The following is a 26,551-nucleotide window of genomic DNA, read 5'->3' as shown; positions in this document are numbered from 1 at the left end:
AGTGGGCACAGGAGAGGACTTCTATTAGTGTATAAAGGATGCACAAAACCAGACTATTATCAACTAATTATTCTTTTATTGCTACTAAATGTACCATGACCGAGCTGCAAGGGGCAAGGAAGAGGGCTCATTTGAGTGTCCTAGAATTTAATATTACAACTCAGTAATTTCTTTGAAAGTCGAGAGCACATAGTATTTTTGGATCACTCGAGCTTTGCCTGTAGCAGGTGGTAAGTGGGTTGTTGTTGAAACAATAGTAGAGGACAGCTGTGAACTTGTACAGTAAGGCCTCGACTGCTATAGCGAGTATAAAATCAGAATCATCACCACATATTAATTATAAAATAATTAAATTGCTGTCATCTGACATTTCCCGTTTATCACCATCATTAGTCTGTGAAGTCAGGTAGTGAGATTGCCTTGTTTTACCCCATGTTTCATCTGTGTGAACCGAGGCATACCAATCAATTGAGGGACTCATGTGATGGCTTAGAACAAGGACCCCAATTTTCCATCTGTCCACGTGGTGCTCTTCTCAACAATCTGGGTGAAATCAGGAGCTAGCATCCCTCACGGTCACTATTTACAAAAGTCTAATTAATACCTCTCCCTCCCTAATGAGATACTTTTCTTGACTCCAGAGCCATGCAAGTGACGTCAGAATGTCAGAGTGAATTACTGGGCTTGTGTCAACCCAGGCAGGGATGAAAAATTACCCCAGTGAACTTAATCCAGGAGCAATCAAAGGGCCAAAGTTTTAATTAGTGAGAGTTGTGATTTAAATTCTCATTCAGCATCCTGAAACTCTGCATTAGTCTTCAAACTCCTGCACTTCCCTGGTGTTGTCTGACACTGGTTAGGATAGTTAATGTGCTTTTAAATAACGTTATGTTTAATGGACCTTTGAAGGCACTGACGTATGAATCTATTTCCTTACGCATCAGCAGAACTATTTCCATTAGAGAAGTCAGTGAAAGATCACATGTTGGGAGGAGCTAAAAAAGGGGGGCATTTCAGCTTGGTACCTGGGTCTTTCATCTTTACGCACTAAGAAGACTCTCAAAAACTTATCCAGGACTACTGATATTAGGACTTATTTCTAATCAAAAGGAGAATGAAGCCAAAGCACAACCGTGAATAAAAGAATGGAACAGATTTGTTTTTAACAAACATAGCAGGATTAATGGATGGAAAAGGATGCCGATTTCTTCAATATAATCAAGCTTTCCATGTAGCTGCATTGGTTACTACGTTTGACAGCTGTAGCATGTTCTCTTGACTCTGCCCACTGAAGGAGACATCTTTGTCCTTTGAGTGTGCATTAGGTTTTTGGAATCAGTCAAATGTCATCAGAAGGTAATTATGATGTACTAACTGGATGATCAAGCTGGGTTCTATGGTTAGGGCCAAAAGTAAGGTGTGACCACATAGTCATGAATGATATTTCTCATATATTTCATAAATGTCTGTGAAGATAGTTCCCAGAGAAGAGCTCTAGAAACGTTGTGAATGCCGGCAGCATCCTTGGAATCTGTATACAGCCTCTTCAGGTGACAACTTTAAGAGGACCAGCATTCACTGGGTATAATATAGGCCCTGGTAGTCTTGCTAAAGATCTGTTTCAAGACTTTGTCACGCCGCCTACCTTGACTCCTTATTTGCCAAGTAACTCTGAGCCTGGTTTTCGTTCCAGCAATCTGGGTGGAGCTAGCATCTTTCATGAGTGTAAATTTACAAAAGTCTAATTAATACCTCTTACTTCCTAACGAGTTACTCTTTTTAACTTCATTGACTAGCAGGGCCAAATATGTGATGTCAGAATTCCCTAAGTGAATTACTGAGCTTGTGAAAACCTGGGCTGGAATGAAAAATCACCCCAGTATATTTAATCCAGGAACAATTAAAAGGCCAGAGAATTAATTAATGTGGGTTTTAATTTGTTAAGGTCTTGAAAGAGGGAGCCTTTTTGTTTGGCCTGGTGCCTTTTTGTGTCTTCTTTGATTAAACGGGAGTATGCCTTGGGGAAAGGTATCTATTTCCTTACTCTCTTCCTCGGTAAGCTATGAGCAAATAAGAAAAAAGTGGTCTCCGAGCCTGCAAAGAGCATCAGATCACTAGATTTGCAATTCAGGTGATGAGCCAGTGCCCTGCCTTGAGGAGCTGATAGGAGGCATAGAAGGAGAATTGCCAGTAGAAGGAGGAGATAATGATAAAAGAGTTTGACAGGAGAGCAGTGCCCCAGGGGTCCCGAACAAAGAATTAGAAAGAAGTCCAAGGGAAACTGGGAGAAGAAAGCCATGGAAAACCCCAAGCCCACTGACATAAGACGACTCAGTGGGATCTATCCTTTCTGCAGTCCAATGAGCGGGTGGTTTGGGGAACCATTGGTCTAGGGCCCATGTTCAAATGCATGCCTCTAGGTTTTCCACCCTCTCCCCCAGTAGCCACTTAGATCACCAGGAAGGCTGAACCTACACCACATTAGCTTAGCTGCCTGCAGGTTGCTGCCACTGGCTTACCTTCTAACATGATATCCTCAGCTGCTAAACACGGATGAATTTTATAGTCTGGAAATTATACTGCACTCAGCTTCACTCTTTAAAAATATTTTTATTGGAGTATAGTTGATATAAAATGTGTTAGTTTCTGCTGTACAACAGAGTGAATCAGTTATACGTATACATGTATCCATTCTTTTTTAGATTCTTTTCCCATATGGGTCATTACAGAGTACTGAGTAGAGTTCCCTGTGCTATACAGGATGTCCCTATTAGTTATCTATTTTATATATAGTAGCTCAACTTGACTTTTTAAAAAGTCTATATAAGATACTGTCCTATGGAGAATGCTTCTGTATTTCCAGAAAAATCTGTGCTTCTTAGACTCAGCACCAGGAATAAGTTTGACTCTCCTGACAAAATGATGCCCTTCCTTTTTATTGCAAGTTGAAAACACTGTTATCCAACTTGTTTCCCTTATGGCCTTCGTTGCTAGGAAACTCAGAGCAAACTCTAGCCATCAATTTCAGTAATCCTGCTGCCTAAGATTTTGAGAACGAGTCTCTCTCCCTTTTAAAACTATGTTTATTGATCTTGTTTTTTCCCAGGGGAGTATTATAGGTGTACCTTAGGATAAGCTACCTTTAATTTGGGATAGTGGTAGGTTATAAATTACAAAAAATTATTGCTGTGACCTAGCCTGTGATGGTCTAACACCAACCTGCATTCTCCCTGGCCCATGCTACTATCCCTGACCCTGTGCTCCTTGGAATAAACTGTGTTTCCATTAGTCACAGCCCCTATTTCCACACTAGATTTGATGCTTTTCCCCTATATATTGATAAATCTTTCATCGTAATTTCTAGATGCCTCCAAATATCAGAAAAAGTGGGAAGAGAGTGCATAGAGCAGCGTTAACCTCCCTGTTTTTTTCTTATCTCTGGAGCCAGTTGTATAAAACTGCCAAGAAGGAAATTTCCACTTAAGCCAGAACCTTCCAGCATGGGGATCACTGACCTGTGGCAGTTCCGGATGCTAGGATTGCTGCTGTTGGTGCTCTACTTGACTTTCAGTTTGTGGCCATCACTTGACAGAATTAAAAATTGACTCTGCTCCATCTGCTTATTTGTTGAAGGGCACAGTCTGTTCCAGAAGAGATGCTGTCTAGGAAAACAAAGATTCTGTACCATGCCCAGAAACCAAAATTAGATGGGTCGGGACCCGGGCCTGCAAGCTGTTGACTCCCTGGAGTTCATGGTCTTGCATGGGCCATGGATAACCTTTCTCTAGACCCATGGGCAGTTGGACAATGTGCCTTGACAAGGTCTGGCTGAGTTTTGACATTCTGGCAAGCAGGTGGTAAAGGCCATGTCCCCTTAATTTAAACAACAGTCCTACCCAGGCCTACAAGAAATGACTAGAGCACGAGCTCCTGAAGGAAATTCAAAGAAACAAACAGCAAACCTTTTTGAGAGCAAGAGGGTCACACTTTCCCTCTGGGGTTTCAGCTCCCTCTTGAGTTTCTGGAACTTTAATGCTGAACAGTCCTCCCATAAGCCCCAGATAAGCTGAGAATATCAAAGGTAACCTTAATAAATCACACTGAAAAAACAAAAGGAAAACACAATTAGCATTGAGTAGACAGGGGTCACAAAATCCATAATTCTGAGAATCCCAGGAGAAGCATTGAACAGCTTTAAGAAGCACATTTCTTTTGCCCCTAAGCCATTATACCCACTTTATGCATCTATCTGGGTGCCTTTCCTCCCAATTCTGGGTTTCCCTGAGATAAATACCATCTTGTTTTCCTTTAAGTGTCAACTCTGCTTTCCCTGGTTGGATCTTTTGTGCTACTTCCAGGGTCCCCCCACCCCTTCCAGGGCATGATGATTAACTGCCATTCTTGAACCCCAGTGAAGGTTCCAGCCCTTCAGAGCTTAAGTTATCTGCCTATCTTCTTTTTTTTAAAATAAATTTATTTATTTATTTTTTGGCTGCATTAGGTCTTCGTTGCTGCGAGCGGTCTTTCTCTAGTCGCGGCGAGCGGGGGCTACTCTTTGATGTGGTGGGCCGGCTTCTCATTGCAGTGGCTTCTCGTGTTGTGGAGCACGGGCTCTAGCGTGCGTGGGCTTCAGTAGTTGTGGCACGTGGGCTCAGTAGCTGTGGCTCACGGGCTCTAGAGCACAGGCTCAGTAGTTGTGGCGCACGCACTTTGTTACTCCGTGGCATGTGGGATCTTCCCAGACCAGGGCTCGAACCCGTGTCCCCTTCATTGGCAGGCGGATTCTTAACCACTGTGCCACCAAGGAAGTCCCGGGAGTCATTCTTTACAACCCGTCGCTGGGGTGTTCTGGCCCATCTATCCCCCATTGAGAGGGATCTGGAAGTGGCTTACTATGGTTTAACATTCATGGCGTTCCTTCATAGACAGCGTCAATAACAGAGTGAAGACAGTCATTTCCTCACAAAGGCTGAGGGAGTTAAGGAAGAGGGGAGGATCTTCTGATAGTAGGATCTGCTCCCAGTCAGTAAGAAGGACATTTTTCATGAGGACTTTGTTGTTTACTTCATTTAGACTTTTGCAGTAATAAGCTTCATTTGTGCCTTTCATGTTTTTATTACTGTAGTTTTCTACCTCTCCACTTCTCCATTTTCCCTAAGCCAAGAAGTGCTCCCAGACAGGGAGATCTTGCATTGTGATTTCAGTGTTTGCTATAGAGAAATGTATGGACAGCCAGTTTGTACAGGTTTAATGAACTTGTTGATAGGAAGTTGATTGTTTAGTAGCTGGGGAGAACTAGAGGGCCGTTATTTCAAAGCACAGAACCTATCTTACAAAGAGGTGACAGAGATGATAGCAGGACTCTCAGGAAGCCCAGGCCCGCCCAAGTGCAAAACAATTGGGTCTTGGCATGTGGCTGACTTGAATTCTGATTATTCCAGAGCCAAGATTTTCTTGAAGTTTCAAAACCAAGTGGGGGAGCAGTAAGGCCCCTTTCTGACTTTGTACATAATAGAGGAAGCAAACAACAGGAACAATAATGAAAAGAAGACTAGTTCTTTCTTTGGGAGATTATAATCATATTTGCATAAACTTTAGTACAGTTGCTTCATCTAGTTTAGGCACTAAAACAGTTTCTTGTTTTATTGACCTATGTTTCAATAAATAAGGCCAGACTGAAAAAAATATGTCTAAAGCCTATAATTATGGATTTGTTTGGCACAAGATGCTTCCTTCCGCATACTTCAGATCATCTTTTCCCGGAATTGATGAGAACAGGTTGCGTGTGATCAAGAAGGCTCATTCTCTATCAAATACTCTTGGCATTATAAGGGACAGCATGACTGATGAAATACCACAGCTAATCAGAAAAGTGAGCTAGGAGAAAGCAACATGGAGCAGTTGGAACCCCACGACACAAAACTGTCTTACAATCAGCAAATGAATCTCTTCTGATCGCAACATTCATGCTCCCAGATCCAGTTCCTCCTTTGGCTTGCATGAGCCCGCGTTCTCCATTCTAGCTTGTCCTTAATCTTCCTCCCAGGCTCTTCTTTTCTCATTCTACACACTCTCCCTGTATAATTTCTACTCTAAGATTTTCAACTGCCACCAATATGCTGAAGACTCCCAAGTCTCTGGAGACCATTCTTCAGCTGAGATATCTGTAGCTGCTTTGCGTCCACATATCCAATTGTCAATTTGTGTCCCACGGGCACAGAAAGCTCAACATAACCCCACACTGAACCTATCGTCTCCTTCCACATACTCTCCGCCCTCCCAAAGCCTTCCCCCCCTTCTTGTACTACTTATGTTGGCAAATGGAGCCACAGTTCATTCATGTTACCTCATCTTTGGTCCCAAGCCTTCCTGCCTTGTTCTGTATTCTGTAGGGGCTCTGGCCCGGTTTGCTAGGTGCCAGCCAAGTTCTATCATTAACTCAATGTCCATGCTTGGATACCTCCCTTGGATCCATCCATTCTCCTCTCTGAACCCTACTTTCTTGTCTCTAAGGAGCCTTCTAGCTCCATGTTTCTGAGTCTTTCCATTGCCTGAGGTGGGGTATATTCAATAAAGAGCCTTAATCTTTGGCTTGGCTAAGTGCTCTGTGTTAGACTAGACTGTTATTAAAAACTCATATTCGTGGAAAGAAGTATATTGTTATAAATTACACAAGGCCTAGCATTTAACAGTGATTAATGGGTGATGGAGAACAGGATTTGTTTCCGTGAATTTTCAGTATTTTAATCTCCCATGAACATACACAGTAGAAGAATGCTCAGATTTCCAAATTGGAACACAACAGAAAGAAGCTGATTATTGGGTTTCACTTGGAAAAGAAAATTAGAAGTTGCCTATACACATCATAGAACGGATAACATTTGCAAAGGAGCCCCTACTTAGAAACAACATGCAGTCAAACAAATGTGTGATCCCTGAATGAGCGATGCTTGAGCATTTTGAAAATGGAAATATTTTTGCACCTTAACTGTCCCTCTCAATATAAATGAAGAGAAACATGTAAAAACCTTTGGTTTAGAGGCACAGTGATGTTAAGAGACATACTGGAGCAGAGTTGAGAGAACTTTTCTTTCCTAAATACACAGAAAGCATTTTCAACACCTTGTTGACATGGCCCTTCTATTTTATTTCTAAGGAGCCAGCTGCACTTTTATTTTTATTTATTTATTTATTATTATTTTATTTTATTTTTGACTGTGTTGGGTCTTCATTGCTGCACGCGGGATTTCTCTAGTTGCAGCGAGTGGGAGCTACTCTTCATTGTGGTGCGCAGGCTTCTCATTGCAGTGGCTTCTCTTGTTGCGGAGCATGGGCTTTAGGCGCGCAGGCTTCAGTAGTTGTGGCATGTGGGCTCAGTAGTTGTGGCTCGCAGGCTGTAGAGCGCAGGCTCAATAGTTGTGGCGCACGGGCTTCGTTGCTCCGCGGCATGTGGGATCTTCCCGGACCAGGGCTCGAACCCATGTCCCCTGCATTGGCAGGTGGATTCTTAACCACTGTACCACCAGGGAAGCCCCCAGCTGCACTTTTAAATCTTGAATACATTCACCCCCTTAGAAAGCACTTAAGATGTGGAGTTCAGCCACAAGAATGTATTTGAATGCTCCTGGCTTTGGACACTAACATGTAGCTAGAGAATTGGTGCCCTGAAGCCCCAGTGTTAAGATCAGAGGCCTTGGTTAGGCAGGACCAGCCCTGCCTCCATCACCCAACCTGTCCAAGATCATCCAGCTATTACAAAGACAGGGTATGACCCCAGGTCTGCCTGATGCCAGCGCCCATGCTCTTTCTACAACTTTAGAGTTGCCTTCAGTTCGTTTGGCAATGCCACTCTCCAAAGTTGCTGATTCCCACTGGTTTTATCCTACTTGAGTTTCATATCAGTGGGCGTTGGAGCTCAGTAATGGCACTGTGATAGGCTATCACCTTTGTAGGCCTACTGTGTGGTCTGATATGTCATTTGAACAAAAACCCAAAGGCACATGACTCTGTTACCAGACCTCTAGCCTAATATGTGTTAGTCTGTTCAATTCAACAAACATATGTCAGAAGCTACATTTATCAGGATGCTTAGCAGTCAACAGATATTGAAAACCTCCTATCTGACAGATGTCATAAGAAACTTTACGAACAGATAGGAACACAATTTACCCTTGTCCTCAAAGAACTTAATAATATAATGTGCAGGCAGAGTGGACATTCTTGAAGATCCCATAAGAACATAGTTAGTAGAAAGTAAAAACAAAGTAATTATTCACCAGAGAAAAGGAAATGAATAAATGATCAGTTCCTGCCCCCGCCCCCAGCAACGCCCTTGGTTCATGTCATTCTGAAGTATAAAGTCAGAATCGCACTTCCAAGGAAATGAACAGACTTTTCTTTTTTCTCTGTGTGCTAATTCCTGCCACAGCAATTGGCCTCTTTGGCTTTTCCTAAAAGTTCACTGAGACTTTTCTGGCTTCCTCTGGGGACTCCTTAATGCATAATGTTCACCAACTAGACTCCAGTTGTGAATTTTTAATTACGCCAGATCATTTTCAGTAAATAGAACTTCAAGCTCAATTAATGCTGTCGGATCCAATTTTTGTCTCACCTGCTCTGAGCTCCACTCTGTGGTGTTTGCAGTAATTGCCACTTCCTCAGGAAAGAGGAGCTTCTCCAGAGATGGATGTTGGCAGCCCTTGGCGTCTGCCTTTTCCTGACTCAGTAGCAGTACAGGGGGGATATTTCATCCAGAAGATTCTAATTGTGTTGCCTGGAAAACAGGGGCAATGGATACGGCAGATTGTGATCCCTCAGTGGCCACGAAGTGTGGCTGTCTCATGCTTCTTGTGAGGCAGTGGTTCTCCCCACTTGATCTTAGCAGAAAGGCGGAGAAGCGATGAGGCAGCGGCTCTCAAAGTGTGCTCCGTAGGCCAGCAACATCAGTACCACCTGGGAGCTTGGTAGAAGTGTAAATTCTCAGGCCTGCTTCCTAGAGCTGCTGAATCAGAGACTGGGGGTAGGACCCAGCTATCTGGGTTTTGCAAGTTCTCCAGGTTATTCTCATGTCTACGTCTATGAGCCACTGTTGGCAGATAAGTGTTTCAAACTAAGGATAGGCATAATTCGTTCTATTTTGTGAAAATTCTCATAACCCAGGTTTTATTTTCTGATTTATGATTTTTAACACAAATCAAAAATCATAAATTTCATCATAGTAATTCAGCTTTACCTTTGCCTTCCCTGATTCCCCTAAGCATAGGTGGTTGCCGTCTGGTTTATTTCCCTAGTATCTTTTCACACTTGCTTTGTCCCATTTGGTACAAGGTGTTGTTTTGTATCCGTCAACGTGCTCGCCTCCTGCACTAGCCTTTGGGCCACCTGAGGGCAGGAACCTTGTCCCACTCATCAGTATATCCCCAGGGCCCAATAGGATGAAGGGCACACAGAAAACACACAGTAAACGTTTTTGAGTGAATATATTATTTAACGTTTTATAATTTTCAAAACTTTGATGTGACCTTAAGAAGTAGGACTCGCAGAAGAGGAAACTGAGACCCAGAGAAGTTAGGTGATTCAGTGGGTCGTTTGCAGATCGAGAGCTTGAGGCCAAAGCTTGCCTCAATTTGGGAAAGGTAATGGCCACAGGTCCTTAAACATTGCCCTCCTGAACTCAGCTCAACTCAGGAAGCCTGGGGTACTTTGGCTCTTCAAGGGCAAAGCCCTTGATTTGCTCCCAGGCAGGCTGCCCACCCCCCAACCGTGATGTTACTAGTTGTGTCATCCTTGTACCATTAGGAATGCTAAGAGAGGGCGACTGAGGGTGCCAGTTCGTGAGGCACAGTGCAAAGGCTGAGAACAAGAAAAGGGAAGGGAATCATGCCAAAAAATAGGAGTGGATTTTAGCACAATCGATGGGAGGTATATAGTCTCTGATATGTGGTTAGTCCTTGGGAAAAGGGAGCAAAGAGGAAGGGACGTGAGCTGCAAGTGAAGCCAAAGTCTAAAGCTCAGTTTTGCCCCTCTGCCAGGCTGCCCTCCTTACACTGAGGTGACAGCAGCCTGGGATGTACTTTGCGAGGTGTCGCTGGGAAATGGGTTGACAGTGATTGCCGCCCACCTCTCCCCTTGGTGTCCAGCTCGCCTTGTGACCTGTAAGCAATCTGGCTGGGCTAAGAGGATGGGGAGAAGCAGCCTGTGGGCACAGCCCCATAGCAGCCTATGGACCGAAAAAGGCTTGAGGCCTGTACTTTCCCTCATTAACTTTAGTATTGAACCCTATACGACTGAGTGAACTGGCTCAGGCTCTTTTCCTTGAGCCCCTGCGTTATAAGACTTTGGAACCCACTTGCAAATCATCACAAACTGGGGTGGAAGAAAGCGGGTTCCGGTACAGGCTGTCCCCCGCCCCAAACATCCGCTCGTTAATCACAATGGATTGCTGTCCCATCAGGCCTCGCGGCTTATCTCACAGCTTTGACTCCCACTTGGGAGCGATGACTGTACATCTGACCCTGTCTCTTTCTTCTTGAGCTGCGGTGCCATCTCTCTAATTGCCTGCTGGACACTGTTCATCAACACCCCAACTCGATATGCTCCCGGCCAAATCCATCATCTTCCCCTCTGGCCCAGATGCCCCTCCCAACGAAACTGGCTCTTTCACTGGCACCTCTGTTTTCCCAGCCATTCAGCTTCCAGACCTTCTCAGCAGCCTCATGTAGACTTTACTCTCATTCTCCAGATGGAGTCAGCTCTCAAGTTCAGTCATTTCCTTTTGCTATGCCGTGCGTGGTTTCCTTCTTTCCACCCCTAGAACAACTATTCTGGTCCAGGTTCCCATCATATTTCAGGTCTCAATCACCCTAAACCATCCAATACCAGAACTATGATTTTTTTTTTGGTGTTTTTGCTTCTCAATCCCCTATCTGATGGAGGAGCCCAGGGCTAGATGTGAATGCAATAGTGGTGAGACACAGTTCCAGTGGCCTCTGATAGTCTGTAGCCAACATTCAATCTCTTGGTAAAGACTTAAGTGAATAGCCAGCCGAAATGAGAAAATAATATAATTTAGGAACTGATCATCTTCTTTCCTGATGCCAGTGAGGCATTCAGGGATGTGACCGCCTTCCCTGGGCAGAAACAGCATGTGCCAAGAGGTGAAGAGAGCAAAAGGGCAACAATAATCGATAAACTTATTGCTCCAGTCCCCGATGCCCCTGTGGTGAGTTGTTAGAGTGAAAAGTTAATGGAAGGGGAGAGGCCAAGGTAATGCGAGTGTCCCAGCTGCCTTTTCCAAGAGCTCTGCAATTACACAGTAATTGTGCACTTCTGGGTGAATGGTTTACCTGTTCAGCTGAGTGCCCTCTGCTTTAGAGAGGAGAATCCTAAGACAGAAGGAAGTCACATGCCTCCCTGTCAGCCAGGATTAGAACTCGAGATTCCTGAGTAAATGCTTTGAACGCCTGAGGTTGTTTCTGAGAGATCGTAGCCACAGTGGGCTTCACAGCAATAAAGATGAACATTTTCTCTTGTCTAAAAACCCTCAGTCATTGCCCACAGTTAAGCAAAGGGAACCTAGGGGAGGAAGCTAAAGGAAAGCACAGCTTAGTGAACTGAACTTTCTTTGCTTGATGATGAATAGAAATCATAGATCATGGGAAGAGGATGCTTAAAGAGGCACGGACTCGACTTTAGACACTTCGGGTAGAAGAAAATGAAAAAGTTTGGAACCAAGAAAGAAAACCACTCAGGACATAACCTAGCAAGACAGAGAAATGAAATGAAGAATCCTCATCAGCTCTAATTAAAGGAAATCAATATTTGAAGAGCTGCCTTGCTCAGTAACAGGACAAGGGCAAAAATACTTCAGCAACGTGAGCCTCTTAGAAAAGAGAAAAGCAGCCTTTCATGGGGAAGCAATCATGATTTAAAAGGCTTCAAAAGACAACCACTTGGTGGGTTGATATGTTGTAGAGGGCACTCAAGCACCTTTTGGGAAGGAGATAGATGAGCTTCTATGCCTGGTAGACTCTATATTTTTAAAGCACATTTCCTTATCCTGGGAGCTCTAAGGAGCCAAGGGTCATTTCTAGGGAGCAAAGAGTAGCTACCATTTCCCCAGAGAGACTTGAAGTAAACCCTTAACAATAGCTTGGGTTTCATCTCTGTTACCACTTTTAAGAACACACACTGGCAAAACACTAAAAGCCATACAAATGCAACAGATTTTTTGTTGTTATTTGCGGCACTAGCCAACCATCCAAGCAAGCTTGCTTGACCGTCCTTTCTAAGCTCACCTCTTTGTGATCCACGTGATGATCAACCATCAGTAACTGGAATCCAGTTTCCCCAGACCGTTCTTCCTTAGGCATGGAAAATATGGGACATGTGTGTCACCACTTCCTTCTCTCACACCGGTGCCAGACATTGATACAGTCATGGCACTCCTTTTCCACTGAGCCGAAATGCAGCTTTTTCATTTATTTGTTCAACAAATATTTTTTGGAGCGCCCTCTTAAGAGCTAGTTGGAGAGATGGATAAACAGTAAAAATATAAACAACACTACAGGCACCACATGGTAAGTGCCAAATAAAAGATATGTAGACAATGAGTATTATAGCCCAACTGTCTCTTCTGAAATACAACTTCAAATTCCTAGGGCCCTGAAAATTAATTTAAAAAAAATTCAGTGCTGTTTTAGTTAAAGCAACACAACTATTTCTCGTGGGTCTGAGACGAATTAATTCCAAAAAGAGCTTACGAAGTACTACCGGAAATGCAGAAGTTTCTGTATGCCACCCATCAAGAAAGTGAGTCGAGGGTGTTTGAAACTGCTAGGTTCTTCTCCCTCAAGTACCTCTCTGACCTAAGAGAAAAATCCAGATTGGAGTGGATCTGATTGCCATTTTGGGTTAAGTACCCTGGATGCCATTTCAGCATCAAATTATTCAATCAGAAACACTTTGAAAATGCTGAAGAGTTGGGTTAGTCACAGTTTTCCCACCTGGATACAATGTGCATAATACTGCAGGATTTTCTTTTTCACTTTTCTGGTGTTGGAGACATTTGTGGAGCCGGTGGAAAATGGTTTACGATACATGTTGACGGACAGCCGACCAAGCAGACAGAGCGAGTGCTGGCATTCATTAAATGTTCCTATCAGGAACCCACCTGGAATTGTATCCATAGGTCTTTGATGAGGCCGGCTTGGGAGGGAGAGAGGAAAGAATCTTACCCCAGGAAAAAGATAGCTACTCCTGAGGAGTGGGAGAAGCCTGGATCCATGCCCCCTGGGATTTCGGGCCGTAGCTTTTAATATCGCAACCCAAAGAGGGGATGAAAGTCAAAAGGGCTGACAAGTGGTCTAGAGACAGACAAAATAATGACAACTGGGGTGCGCCTGTTTCAGATGTGTAAGTTGGAAACTAGCTCTAATTCCAGGCAGCCCCCCCCAATCTCATATACCCCCAAATTATCATCCAGGTATCCTAAAAGCAGGCAGGGCTTCTTCCTGCAAGTCCCTCGGCAGCATCTTAATCTTTGGGTCATTGACCCATGTTTTTCCAGATCTCTGAGGCTCCCGGACAGTCTGCAGTTGCAGGATTTTCTCCTTCTCTCTCGTGGAGCACTTCTGGAAAACTTGGGGTCTCTCTTTCTCAAAGTTTCAGAATCATAGCATCTTGTCCAGACTTACGTAGTCAGCCTGGAACTTTGAGGGGGAACTCTTTTCCCTCACTGTTAGGCCAGCCTTTCTATACAACAGTTCCTTAGTACATCTACAGAGTTAAACTCCTAGGATCCAAGCCTGCCACCATTCTGCTGGCCACTCCCCCACTTTCAGATACCTTTTGCCACTGTCAGTGGATCTGCTATTGGCACGGAACAAACATTTTGAGTTATTTGATACCTTTCACCTCCAGTCTTGGTGCCATACCTTCCGTCTGTGAGTTTTCTCTGAGCAAGTTTTGTGTTTATTCCACTCAGATCTGCACTTAAAGGGTTTGGCACTTGGTCAGAGGGGGTCCTTATTTCGATCACTTAAAGGAAGACTGCTCCAGGACCACCACCTCCTCCCCACCTCCAAAGCAGCTGTTAATAAGGCTGCCACGGCCAGCTGACAGCTTTCCCTGATGTCCTGCGGTGCCCTGCATTGAGCTTAAAGAGGGTCACTTATCATGCAGATTTTAAAGGACCCTTGACTCGCAAGGCACAGACTTGGGAATACAGCAGTGGGAATGGGTGTCTTTTATTCAAAAGAACGTGGATGCCTGAGCTTAGTGACTCGGGAGACAGGGGTGTTAAATGACCACCTACTCTGAGCCTAGCAGCCTGCAAGATCAAAAGATCCCTTGTTTCAGAAGGCTTCCAGCAAAGTTTCCCACTGCCTCCAGTTTGAGTGAGGGGGTGGGAGGAGGAAGGCTCAGTGGCCAGCGAACTGAGTGTGGAAGTGAGGGAATTGAGACCCGCTTGAATTTTGCAGCACACAGCATATTTCGTCCTCTGCATGAGACTGCAGCAGGCTTCTGGAAGAGACACTTTTGAATTCTTCTGAGTTCCAGTCTTTTATCCAGTTATCACTTCGTTTCTGAGTGGGGTTCTGAATGAGGATGGTAGCTGGTATGGTCCCAGGGATGGTTAAGGAGTTCTTTGCCAGGAAGTCAGCGTGGATGGGCGGGGGCAGCGCTGCATGAGTTCTTCAGCACTTTGTCTCAGCGGGCTTCTGACACCTCCTGGGGGACAGACTGTGCGCCTACTCTCTCCAGAGCCACCCACCCCAGCAGAAGGATTGGTGCTCACCTTGGTGACTCCCACTTCAAAGAACTGCTTTGGAGCCCTCCTGGACACTGAATCCTACCTGCTGGAACTTTCGCTATCTGTCTGATTAGCCCTGTGCCCACACACATCTGTATTGCCTTGGCAATCGCCAGGAACCCATGATTATCTCTTGTTCCAGTCACATCCACGTAGCCACTTAAAGCTGATGGATGTGAGGCAGAATATCTTTTGTGGCCCACCCTCTCACCCCACCTCACCCCACATCTAAATACAGCTACTTGCAGACACCTATTTCTGAGGTACTGAAAAGATTCATAAATATCTGGAAAGCTCTTTGACATTCTCTGAGACAATATTCTGTGCCTTTGGAAGGCTCTATTATGCTCATTGAAAGCCAAGATACTCATTTTTCTTTTTTACCTTCACTTTTTATAAAAGGTTATGCTGACGTAGATCTTAGTAATAAAAAAAATCTTTCTGATGAAATCAGGATAAATAATTCCACACATCATCAAGTGGGGAAAAAGGCTTTGAATTGGTCTCCATGGAAATCTGGAGATGAAGTAAAGTAATAATTTCAAGGCAGAGCAGCTGAATTGAAGATAACGGTAAAAATAGTTTGATAAAGAAAATAGAATAAAGTAATCAAGAAGCCTCCAATCAATTATTCCTTTTTGTTTACCTTCAAGTGATTAATTTGTCTGCGTTTATTAACCTGAAGAGATTAAGCAGACCTTCCTAGTGATTTATTTCGTAATTGTTTCCAAGGTTTGACATAAGCTGTGGAGTTATTGAAGGTGGAGATTTAAATTCAATTACTCATGAAGCAGGTGGTGCTTCTCCTGAAAGAATATCTGAATTCACGGCCTTCCCATGTTAACATTATGAGTGAAAATTATTAATTCATCTGATAGTATCTCCCAAAGACTTTTAGAAGTCATTTGGCATCCACATACTTCACAACAAGTCAGCAGCTTCAGAACTGAACTTGAAGTACAGAGAACCCAGAGACAGGAAATAAAGGATTTTATGTTAAAGACTAGTTATTTTTATACATTATTTTTTTGGCCAGAGCCTCTCTTGGGGCCTGGGCTGTGGCGCTGTCATTAATGGCATCCACCAGCTCAAGCTTTGAATGCCAAAAGAATAGCTTTCTTTGAACTTGACCAATGGTTCCCACTCTCTGTACCTTTGAAGGGCAGCACTGGATAAGATCACGCTTTATTTCGACAGGTGAGAGAGACAGAGAGACACACGCACACTCACACACACACACACACACACACACACGGGGGGGGGCGCGGGGGGGGGAGAGAGAGAGATTGAGATATTGAAAGAGAGGCACCTTGAAAGTCTTTAAATGAAATAACGAATTTCTTTTTGTCTCTGTGGTCATTGTTGTATATATTTTTCTATTATTTCTGTGGGTATAGTAAGGATAGACGGGGTTCTCCAAACACTAATCCAGGCGCCAACTCTCCGTCATCCACAAAGGCCCGGAACACACCTAAGAATGGGAAGTAAGTGCAAAGTGCCCCTGTGCATCCGACATAGCTGTCACAAAGCCATGTACTGTCCTCATTTTGTCATTCATTCATATTCATTCAAAGATTTGCGGAATGCCTTCTGTGTGCTTCGCTTTGGGCTAGTCACTGGGGAATGTAAATGAGTAAGGCATGTGTCAGGAATATTGGGTGCATGAAGAACTAAAGAAGGGGGAGGAGAGGGAGGGGGAAGTCAAGAGATGACTTTGGAAAGATAGCTTTTAGGGCTGATTGTGATGGGCAAGGACTTACAGCAATGCAAGATTTGGACTGAGTCTCAAACATTGAAGAAAGAAGGAGCAGTGGCACTGATCGATCATGTTATGATTTGCAAAATCCATGAAAATCTGTCTTTGATCCATACACTAAGATTTGGGGTGGATTTAGAAGAATCTGGAAAGCCATTCCATAACTATCCTGGTTTAATTACGTTTGCATTGTAACCATGTCACTGATGTACATGATACATGTATTCTTTTCCTAGCGACTAACCTGTACGATGACCTACCCGAAACTGTCTTTTTGGTATTGCCAAAAACTTGTATTGGCTGAATATTTGTGATGTTAGATTTACCTCTTTGGGCTGATTCCAGAAAGCAACATTGGCCGACCTCTCCCTTTGGATTCAGCAGAGAATGGCAGTCTGAAACAGTGTGATCCCATGCAGGTGACATACCTCCAATTAGGCGCTCCCCCTTCGAAGTGACTGCAGCCCTTTGGTGAATGACTCGGGTCCTCTTGTAAGCCCTCTGTCTCAGGGCTGTGGGGCATTGTGACGGGCAGAAATACAGCCCCAAAGGAGAACCCAGCCTGCATCTAGGAGAAGATGAAAGATGCCTTCATCATGCTAAAAGCTCTAATCTAGCAATAAGATATATCACTACAAGAGCATGGCTTTGCCATGAAAGGTGAATTTGTAATGGTCATATATTTTATGTATTCAGCATTGGACCATAAATGCTGCACTTAGAATATGATCTTATTTTCAACTCCCAAAGTGAAAGAGCTATTGGCTGCCTTTTTTTTCTCTTCTTCTCCTCCTGAATACCATTTCAGGTTTGCATATAAAGTTGAATGTGGGTTATCTTGGAGAATATCAAAAGCAGTGGTGAAGACAGAAGACGAAATCTCAGAGCAGTTAGAACTCGTTTCAGTTATTTATTGCTGAGCGCCACAGTCAAAATGCTGAATAAATTATGAAGGAAGGGAATTGATACACACATTCCGGAGCAGCTGAATGTTTCCAAATTAGTCCCAATTCATCGTCAGCATGCGCCCGCGGTTAACAGAGATGGCCTTGGAGAATCGCTTTGAACTCCATGCTTGCAGAAACGGCAGGCCCTGGTCTGGGTATCTTGTACACACCTGTCCTGCTGACAACTGCAGGGCACAGTCTCCGTTTATTAGACCCTGATGTATAATTAGGGATGTTTGTGATTGCTGTTGCACTTTGAAAGGAGCATTGTTTTGTTTCTTTTGGCTTTGCGGGAACCCAGACTCTTACCTTGTGAATGAAGAGTCCCCGTGGAGCCGTTGGTAGAATTGGAGTTCAGATGACATAAAGAACACATAGCTAATACCATACCCGGCTTGTTAACAGTAGGAGGCCTGCATAAATACATTCTTAAGTAGATAAACATGATCTTATATCCCACTTGCTGGATTTGGACACCTCCCAAACTTCTGCCATGGTGTGAGGGCCTCCCTTCCCGCACGTTCTGAGCTAGGTGTCTTTTATCTGCCATGTACGTGACTCACAGATTGTGCTGGTTCTTCTCAATTTTTCTTTCTTTTCGGGGATTATTAATGAAGAATAAAAAGTTCTCCAATAGCCAGTATTCTCTTCAAGGATATGTTTCAGGTTCCCTTTCTCTTACCTCCCATCAGTTGGCAGGAAGTTGTTGGGTTTTTTATTTTAAACTCTTTTCTGCACACCTTCTCCTCAGGATAGTTTTGTCAACAGCAGCAGTACTGAGCTTGCATGAATATGGTGAGACTATCCGGGGGGCGTTTTCCCACACCCTCTAGAACAGTGTCTATCCATGTTTACGCACGTGTGTTGTTCACGTGACAGTGGTTCGGAGACAGTGGTTGCTTCCTGGGTTTGGGAGTGTGTGGTGGGGAGGCAGGGGGCTAGGTGGGTTTCTGCTCCCCCGGGTTTTCCCCGTAGTGCCTTTCACAGTGGCCAGCATCCAGGGTGGGTGCTGTCCTGCTGGGTTTTCTCATGTTATTTGACCTCATGACAGGGGGATATGGAGCAGTTTTTAAGAATTCCTCTGTTATTTTGAGGCCAGATACAGGCTGGGAGACAGAAGGTGTCTTCTTTTCTTCTCTGGAAAGAAACTGGCCTCCTCTTTTTTGAAGACAAGTCAAGCTGCCTCAAATATACCTCATGACTAAAAATAGTAACAACTAGTATGTGTTGAGTGAGTGCTATGGGCCAATCTCTGTCCCCGAGCACTTGATACAATTTGTGTCATTAATTCTCACCCACCAAAAGCTCAGGAAGTAGGCACTATTATTATTTCCATTTGATACATGAGGAAATCGAGGCTTGGAGAGGATATTGTGTGCCTACATGGGGTCTCCCAATGAACAATTTTGGTAAAACCCTTCTTTAGCACCAATAATAGTAATAGCAATCAGTAAAATCTATCGAGCTTTTTTTTTTTTTTTAAATAATCTTCTGAAGTCAATCAACGAGATGTTGTTGTTGTTTATTTTCCACAGTGTCACGGATTTATTTATTTATTTATTTATTTATTTATGGCTGTGTTGGGTCTTTGCTTCTGTGCGAGGGCTTTCTCTAGTTGCGGCAAGCGGGGGCCACTCTTCATCGCGGTGCGCGGGCCCCTCACTATCGCGGCCTCTCTTGTTGCGGAGCACAGGCTCCAGACGCGCAGGCTCAGTGGTTGTGGCTCACGGGCCTAGTCGCTCCACGGCATGTGGGATCTTCCCCGACCAGGGCTCGAACCCGTGTCCCCTGCACCGGCAGGCAGATTCTCAACCACTGCGCCACCAGGGAAGCCCCTCTATCGAGCTTTTACTTTGTGCCCTTGTGCTAGACCCTGGGCCACAGGGACAAATGCAAGATACAGTAGGTGCCCTCAAGGAACTCACAGTCTTCGTAGAGGACAGAGGATGGCAACATGGTGTTTACAGTGAGGCAGTCACGGGGGGCTGTTGGTGGGGAAGACATCATGTGGGGATATCAATGAAGGCTTCTGAGAAGTGACCCTTGAACCCATTCATTTTCTCCACTTACCCCTCAGGAGGCAAGGCCAGGTCAGAAGAGGAAAATGCAAATTAGTCACTAAGACAGACAGAGTCCTTTAATGTTGAAAAAAAACAAGTTAAAGTTGTGGATGAGGTCAAAGCTAAAACCTGAATGGCCAATTCTGTCTTTTTTTCCAACTTCAATCCATTTGGGGCCAACTGACATGCAGCGTAGCATGCCGAGTAGCTTAAGAAACCTACAGCGTGAAAGTTGTGTCATTCTGCTTGCTCCGTTTTATTGCCTGGATCTGAAGCTGGGTACCAGCCCTCTGTTTCAGGGAGGAACAGATGGAATGGGATACGTCTGAGCAGCAGAGCCAGACTACCCTGGCAGTGACTTTCAGGGAGGTACGTGCAGTTTCTTCTATGCTAACAGTGAGCCAAGTTGACAGGACAGGGAAGAAAAGCAGTGCAGAGCCATACCGCTGAGATCAGGAAGCAGAGGTTTGGCAGAGGTTAATCAGAGACCGGCCACACCAGGCCACCATATTTAATTTGGTTCCCTTCGATAATGGGAATCTGTTATTCTGTCTGACACATCAAGCCACAGTCAATCCTTTTGCTGATCCATTGGGCTATTCCCAGCAAGCACTTGAACTGTCAAGACTGAGCACGCGTGGTAGCCACAAGGAGCCGTTACAGGTTTTCTTTTTGTATCTGAACATGTTCACATGTCACATGAGACCAACACTTTTGCTGACCAGATAAGGACTCAAGAAGGGTCAGTCACTTTCCCAGAGTCACGCGTCTAGTTCATAGCAGAGGTCAGCCTAGAATCCTGGTCTTCTAAGGCTTGTCATGTGCTCTTTCTACGGCAATGTATGCTGCAGTTCTGCTCCCAGATAGCAAGACACTTTGGCCAATTGCACCACACAAGGCTTGGAGCCTGGTCTCAGGATGTCCAGCTGAGTGCTGTGCCCTTTGTACGTTACCATACCTGTGTGGGTGGGTTCTGTTAGCCTCTGTGAAAATGGAGCCCTTGGGGAGAAATTGGAATCATTCCACTTAAAAAAAAATGTAGGGGTAGTGGTGATGAAAGGAAACAGCATGTACTTTTCAAACACTTTTTCTCCAAAATAACATCATTTTGGTTGTGTTTGGACAGTTACCCTTTCTCAATATTACTGTTGAGCTATCTCGAGCCTTTAACACACCCCTTCATCTAGAAAGCAATAAAGAGAACTCGTAGATCACTATAGCTGTTCTCCTTCAAACCAGACAACCAAGGCTGAGGGTGTGTGTGTGTGTGTGTGTGTGTGTGTGTGTGTGTGTGTGTGTATAACATTCAGAGGCATCAATTTAAAAATTAGATTGCAGGCAGTTGCAGATGACGCTGGAAATGAATCAATCCTCTCAGCCTGAGGTGTTTCTCACATAGGCTCAGGCTATGGAAAGACAAGGACCAAGTTCAATTTTCAAATACTGGTGAAGGCCAGGAATATTGCAGGACCAGGGCAGAGCACCCAAGCACAGTGCCTGGTAAACGATACCATAAATGTTGAATTCAGTTCCATAAATATTGGCTTAAATGAATTCAGCTGGGGAGGGGATGCTAAAATGGAGAAAAAGGAGTACAGAAGGGGAACATGAGATGGTCAAGTCAATTCTTGCTCACTTTACACATCTACCCGGAGCCGACCCTGGTAGCAGATGTCACAGGAAGACTGACTCCAAGCTGTTTTTGCCAAAAGTGTCTCATAACGAACAGGCCTGTTTATCTTTTCAGCAGTCTCTAGATGAGCACGGTCAGGAGCACGTGGCTTCAGAAATAAACTAAACACACCAACAGTCCTTTGGTTTTGGTTGGCAGGACCCAAATGGAAAACTTTCCTGCTTTACAGAGAAGAGGTGAAGTCTTGCTTGTTCTGTGTGGAGTCAGCGTGGTGCAGTTTTATGTTCAGATTGAGTTGTTTACATGTGCATCACTGGAGTCCAAGTCCTGCGTACTATGATCTCATGATTATGTCGTTTCCTCTCATTGAGAGCCATGTATTTCTTCTAAGACAGTAGGCTGTGACTACCGCTAAAACCCCTAGTTTTGCCTCTGTGTATGAAAGAGTGTGTGTGTGTGTGTGTGTGTGTGTGTGTGTGTGTGTGTGTGTATTTTCACTTCACAGTGGTGGTATGCTGTATGAGCGTAGCAATCAAATGGTCAAGTACTGAACTTTTCAAATAAGCGCTGTAGTTTGATGTGATAATGATGTCAATAGTGCCTTAGTGTAGCTATTAGACTAAGTCTGATATCACAAAAGCTTGTGAAAAACCAAAGCCCCAAACACTCTCTCTCTCTCTCTCCACCCGCTGCCTCCCCCTCCCTCTCTGCTGTTGCTCCTTTGTAGAAAAAAGCAAATGACAAAAACATAAGCCAATGTCAGAATGTATTCCTAAGAACAACTTGGAGTGGAGTGTGCCCGAGAATCAGTACATTTATAGCCGAATTACCTTTTCCCTCCAACGCTCCCCGTCCAGGATAGTGCGAGACATTTGGTCACAACAAAAAAGTCAAATCTACCCCAGAAAGTACACTCATTAATTAGGCAGGAAAGTAACATAAGACATTTGAAAAGGACTTTTAATAACAAGGGGTAAATAACACATAGGCTTGGCATATTTTGAGGTTTCACCTAGTGCTAACCAACTGTAGATGGGGCTGTTCAAAGATCTCTTTAAATAAATTAATCATGCAGCCTTGTGTGTATTTGAAAGGACATCAGCTTTGGAGTCAGACAGACCTGGATGTGAATCCTGGCTCTATCACTGATTAGCTTAGTACCTACCTCATTGGGCTATTGTGAGGATAAAATAAAATCCAAGTAAGGCTCTCCTAGTGCCTGGCACATGGCAAGTGCTTAATAAATGTCAGCTAGTGATTATGCTTGCCTCTGCTGCCAACAAACTGCAGCTGGGGGCAGTGTGACCTGGCCAGTATGATCCTGACCAAATCAGAGCTCTGGTTATCTGCTTTGCCAGCTCCAGAAATGGGGAAGCAGATGCCCCAGCACCACTGGCAATACATAAATAATGCCCACAGATTGAGTGAGACAAGAAATTACTGGAAGATCCAGGAAGAAACAGTCCAGTTATGGAAATATTTCCTAGGGGGTACACGTGCATCTCTGTGATGGTTAGGATGTAGAGTATACTAACTAACATAATAAATCCCCCTAAATACCTGACTGTCCATGCTGATCCTGGTTCTCCAGCTTAGTCAAGAAGGGTGTTGTGCTAATGCAGCCTTAGAAGGCAGGTGTCATTTTTCTCCCTTCTCACCTGCTGCACAAAATCACAGACTCAACATGCTGCTCTCTAGAGCAGGGGTCCTCAATAACTCCTTTCTCCTCTGTGACATACATGGTTGAGAACTCTCATTGGCATTGCTCTGGGGGACCTCAGGGTTACGTCCACTTCCCAGGTGCTGGCTGGAATTCTACTCCTCTCTCTCACTTGAGAAGGCCTAGGAATGCAAAGAAGAGGGATGTTAAATAGGATTCCTCCGTTTTCCTCTGAGTAACACATCTCTCTCCGTCTGTCTCCCTATCGCAGTCCGTGTCTCTCTCCGTCTAGAACTCCTTCTCTTTCTCCCTTCCTCCTTCCCTTCCTCCCTCCTCCCCCCATCCAAATATCTATCAATGCTCCATCTTGCCTTTATACCCCAATATTTTTAGCTTTCAGCCTAGCTCTTTCTTAGCTGAAGGAATTACAGAGGCTAAATCAATGGCATCTTCTAATGCCTCCAGGCCAAACCTGTTGTTTTTCAGACAAATAACCAATGAAACATGGCCCACTATGGTTTGCAGTACTAAGAGAGTATGGGGGGACTTCCCTGGTGATGCAGTTGTTAAGAATCCGCCTGCCAATGTAGGGGACACGGGTTCGATCCCTGGTCCGGGAAGATCCCACATGCTGTGGAGCAACTAAGCCCATGTGCCACAACTACTGAGCCTGCGCTCTAGAGAGCCCGTGAGCCACAACTACTGAGCCCACGTGCCACAACTACTGAAGCCCATGTGCCTAGAGCCCGTGCTCCGCAACAAGAGAAGCCACCACAATGAGAAGCCCACGCACCGCAAGGAAGAGTAGCCCCCGCTCGCCGCAACTAGAGAAAGCCCACGTGCAGCAATGAAGACACAATGCAGCCAAAAATAAATTAATTAATTTAAAAAAAGAGTATGGAAACACAGGGCAAAACTATTGTGCTATCCAAATAATTACTATGAATCCAACACGGACTAAAAATCTGGAGTGTAGAAGCATTTAAATGTAGAGTAGAAATTTTTAATTTGTTGAAATCCAATTTATCATTTTTTTTCTTTTCTGGATTATGCTTTTGGTAGCATATCTAAGAAATCTTTCCCTAACCCAAAGTTGCAAAGATTTTCACCTATGTTTTCTTCTAGATGTTTTGTAGTTTTGGTTTTACATTTAGGGCAGTTTTCCAATTTGAGTTAAGTTTTGCATATGGTGCAGGGTAGAGATCAAAGTTTTGTTTTGTTTTACGTATGGATATCTAGTTGTTCCCGTACCATTTCTTAAGGAAAATATCTTTTCTCCATTGAACTACCTTAGCACCTTTGTTGAAAATCAAAAATCAATTATATATATATATATATTTCTAGATTCTTAATTGATCAATATTTTATCTCTATGCCGGTTCCACACTGTCTTGATTACTCTAGCTTTATAATAAGTTTTGAAATCAGATGGTGTGAGTCTCCCAACTTCATTCCTCCTTTTCAAAGTTGTTTTGGATATTCTAGGTCCTTTGAATTTCCATATGCATTTTAGAATCAGCCTGTAAATTTCCAGAAAAAGAAAAAAAACCTGCTGGGATTTTGGCAGGGATTGTGTTGAATCTATATATCAAATTTGGGAAAAACTGACCTCTTAACAATACTCAGTCTTAAAAGCTATGAAGACAGTGTATCTTTCAATTTATTGAGATCTTTAATTTCACTTAGCAGTGTTTTGTAGCTTTCAGTGTACATGTTTTTCCTAACTTTTTCAGATGTGTCCCTAACTATTTCATACTTTGGATGCTATGGCAAATAGTATCCTTTTATTTTAACTTCTAATTGTTTTTTCCCCAAGTTTCCATTATTTTGTTAAAGTTTTTATTTTATATTGGACTATAGTTGATTTACAATGTTGTATTAGTTTCAGGTGTACAGCAAAGTGTTTCAGTTGTACATATATAAGTATCTATTCTTTTTCAGATTCTTTTCCCATTTAGGTTATTACAGAATATTGAGTAGAGTTCCCTGTGCTATACAGTAGGTCCTTGTTGGTTATCTATTTTACATATAGTAGTGTGTATATGTCAATCCCAAAATCCCAATTTATCCCCCCCACCTTTCCCCTTTGATAACCGTAAGTTTGTTTTCTATGTCTGTAAGTCTGTTTCTGTTTTGTAAATAAGTTCATTTGTATTTTTTTTTTTTAGATTCCACATATAAGCGATATCATATGATATTTGTCCTTCTCTGTCTGACTTACTTCACTTAGTATGATTTCTAGGATATAGAAGTACAATTGATATTTGTATACCAGTCTTATATTTACAAACTTGCTAAGCTCACATATTATTTCCAGGAGCTTTTTTGAAGATTCCATTGGATTTTCTACATAGACAATTATGTCACCTGTGAGTAAAGACAGTTTAATCCTTCTTTTCCAATATGGATGCCTTTTTTCCTTGCCTTATTGCACTGGCTAGAACCTCTAGTATGGTATCGAATAGCTATGAGTTATTTGGTGTGTAAATAATTCCCACCCGTTTAGCTTTGTAAAAAAAGACACATAAAAACAACGGAGTGATAGTTGGACAATGGAAGTGTCCTCTAAAGATGATATTTTGGGGACAAATGAATGATCACTGCCTTTATCAAAAGGTCGAAGCTAGATTCCCAAAGTACTGCACAGAAATTTCATCAGAGAAAAAGTAGACACTATCCTGGGGAGGAGGAGGAAAACAAAAAGCAAAAAACAAAATGAAAAATAGAATCACATACACTCTTCCCTTTATTCTCATTCGTATTTTCTCCCTCTCTTTTCTCTCCCTTCTCCCCTCACCCCTCTCCCCACTCTCTCCCTCCATGAGTTTTTTAAAAGAAACGGTGTGGTATAATGGTTAAGATGGCAAACTCTGGAGCCAGTCATTGCTTTAAAATCCCAACCCTTCCCTGGGGAAGTTTCTTTATCTCTCTGTGCATCAATTTCTTCACTTGTAAAAAGGGGATACTAATAGTGTCTGCTTCATAGGATTTTCTTGAGGATTAAATTCTTCATTCATTCAAAACTGTTATTGATTGCTTATGAGATACCAGGTACTATTGTAGGCTCTGGAGACACAGCAAAGAAAAAAACAGACAAAATTCCTTACCCTCATGCCCATTCTTGTGGAGGGATACCGTCATTAAACAATTAAGTAAACTATATAGTATTTTAAAAGGGAATAACTTATAAGGGGGAGAAAGGCAAGGCAGGGGGATAAGGAGTGATGCAGACAGGAAATTAGTAAATTTAAATAAAGTGGTTGGAGAAGACCTCACTGAAAGGTGACATTTGAGGAAAGATTTATTTTATTTAAATAAGGTAATACAGTTAAAAATTAGAACCATTCCTCACATATAGCAAATATATAATAATGCTTTTTATTAACTACAATTTATTGAGTGCTTTTTATGTGCCAGGCATTGTGCAAAGTGCTTTACATAATATTATCTTGTTTAATCATTACAATAGGTCTACAAAGCAAAGGTTATCATTAGCTCTTTTTACTGACAAGGAATCTGAGATGACATTGACTTGTTCCAGGTCACGTAGGTAATAGATGATGGGGCCAAGACTCCAACCGTGTCTGGGCTTGTCCCACGAGGCTGAGTTCATCCATCCTTTCTGAAGATGCCCTTTATGCTTGAGGGACGATATTAGACCTACATTCACAAGGATCAGAAGA

The 26,551-nt window shown here is 43.4% G+C and overlaps 1 protein-coding gene across 5 annotated transcripts in view; it reads left to right on the top strand.

The window, feature by feature from the left end:
• Positions 1-26,551, top strand: part of HS6ST2 (heparan sulfate 6-O-sulfotransferase 2) — a 299,939-nt gene that overhangs the window by 235,617 nt on the left and 37,771 nt on the right. For 3 of the 5 annotated variants that reach the window (XM_082377890.1, XM_082377891.1, XM_082377894.1), the window contains one exon: positions 16,210-16,296. The exons of the other annotated variants lie outside the window; for them this stretch is intronic. In XM_082377890.1, the coding sequence (XP_082234016.1) occupies positions 16,210-16,296 (87 nt within the window). The remainder of the gene's footprint in view (positions 1-16,209; positions 16,297-26,551) is intronic. 5 annotated transcript variants of the gene reach the window in all.

The sequence above is a fragment of the Balaenoptera borealis genome (assembly GCF_965194805.1).
Source record: "Balaenoptera borealis genome assembly, chromosome: X".
NCBI lineage: Eukaryota > Metazoa > Chordata > Mammalia > Artiodactyla > Balaenopteridae > Balaenoptera > Balaenoptera borealis.
This window is presented reverse-complemented; position numbering and strand designations above follow the sequence as displayed.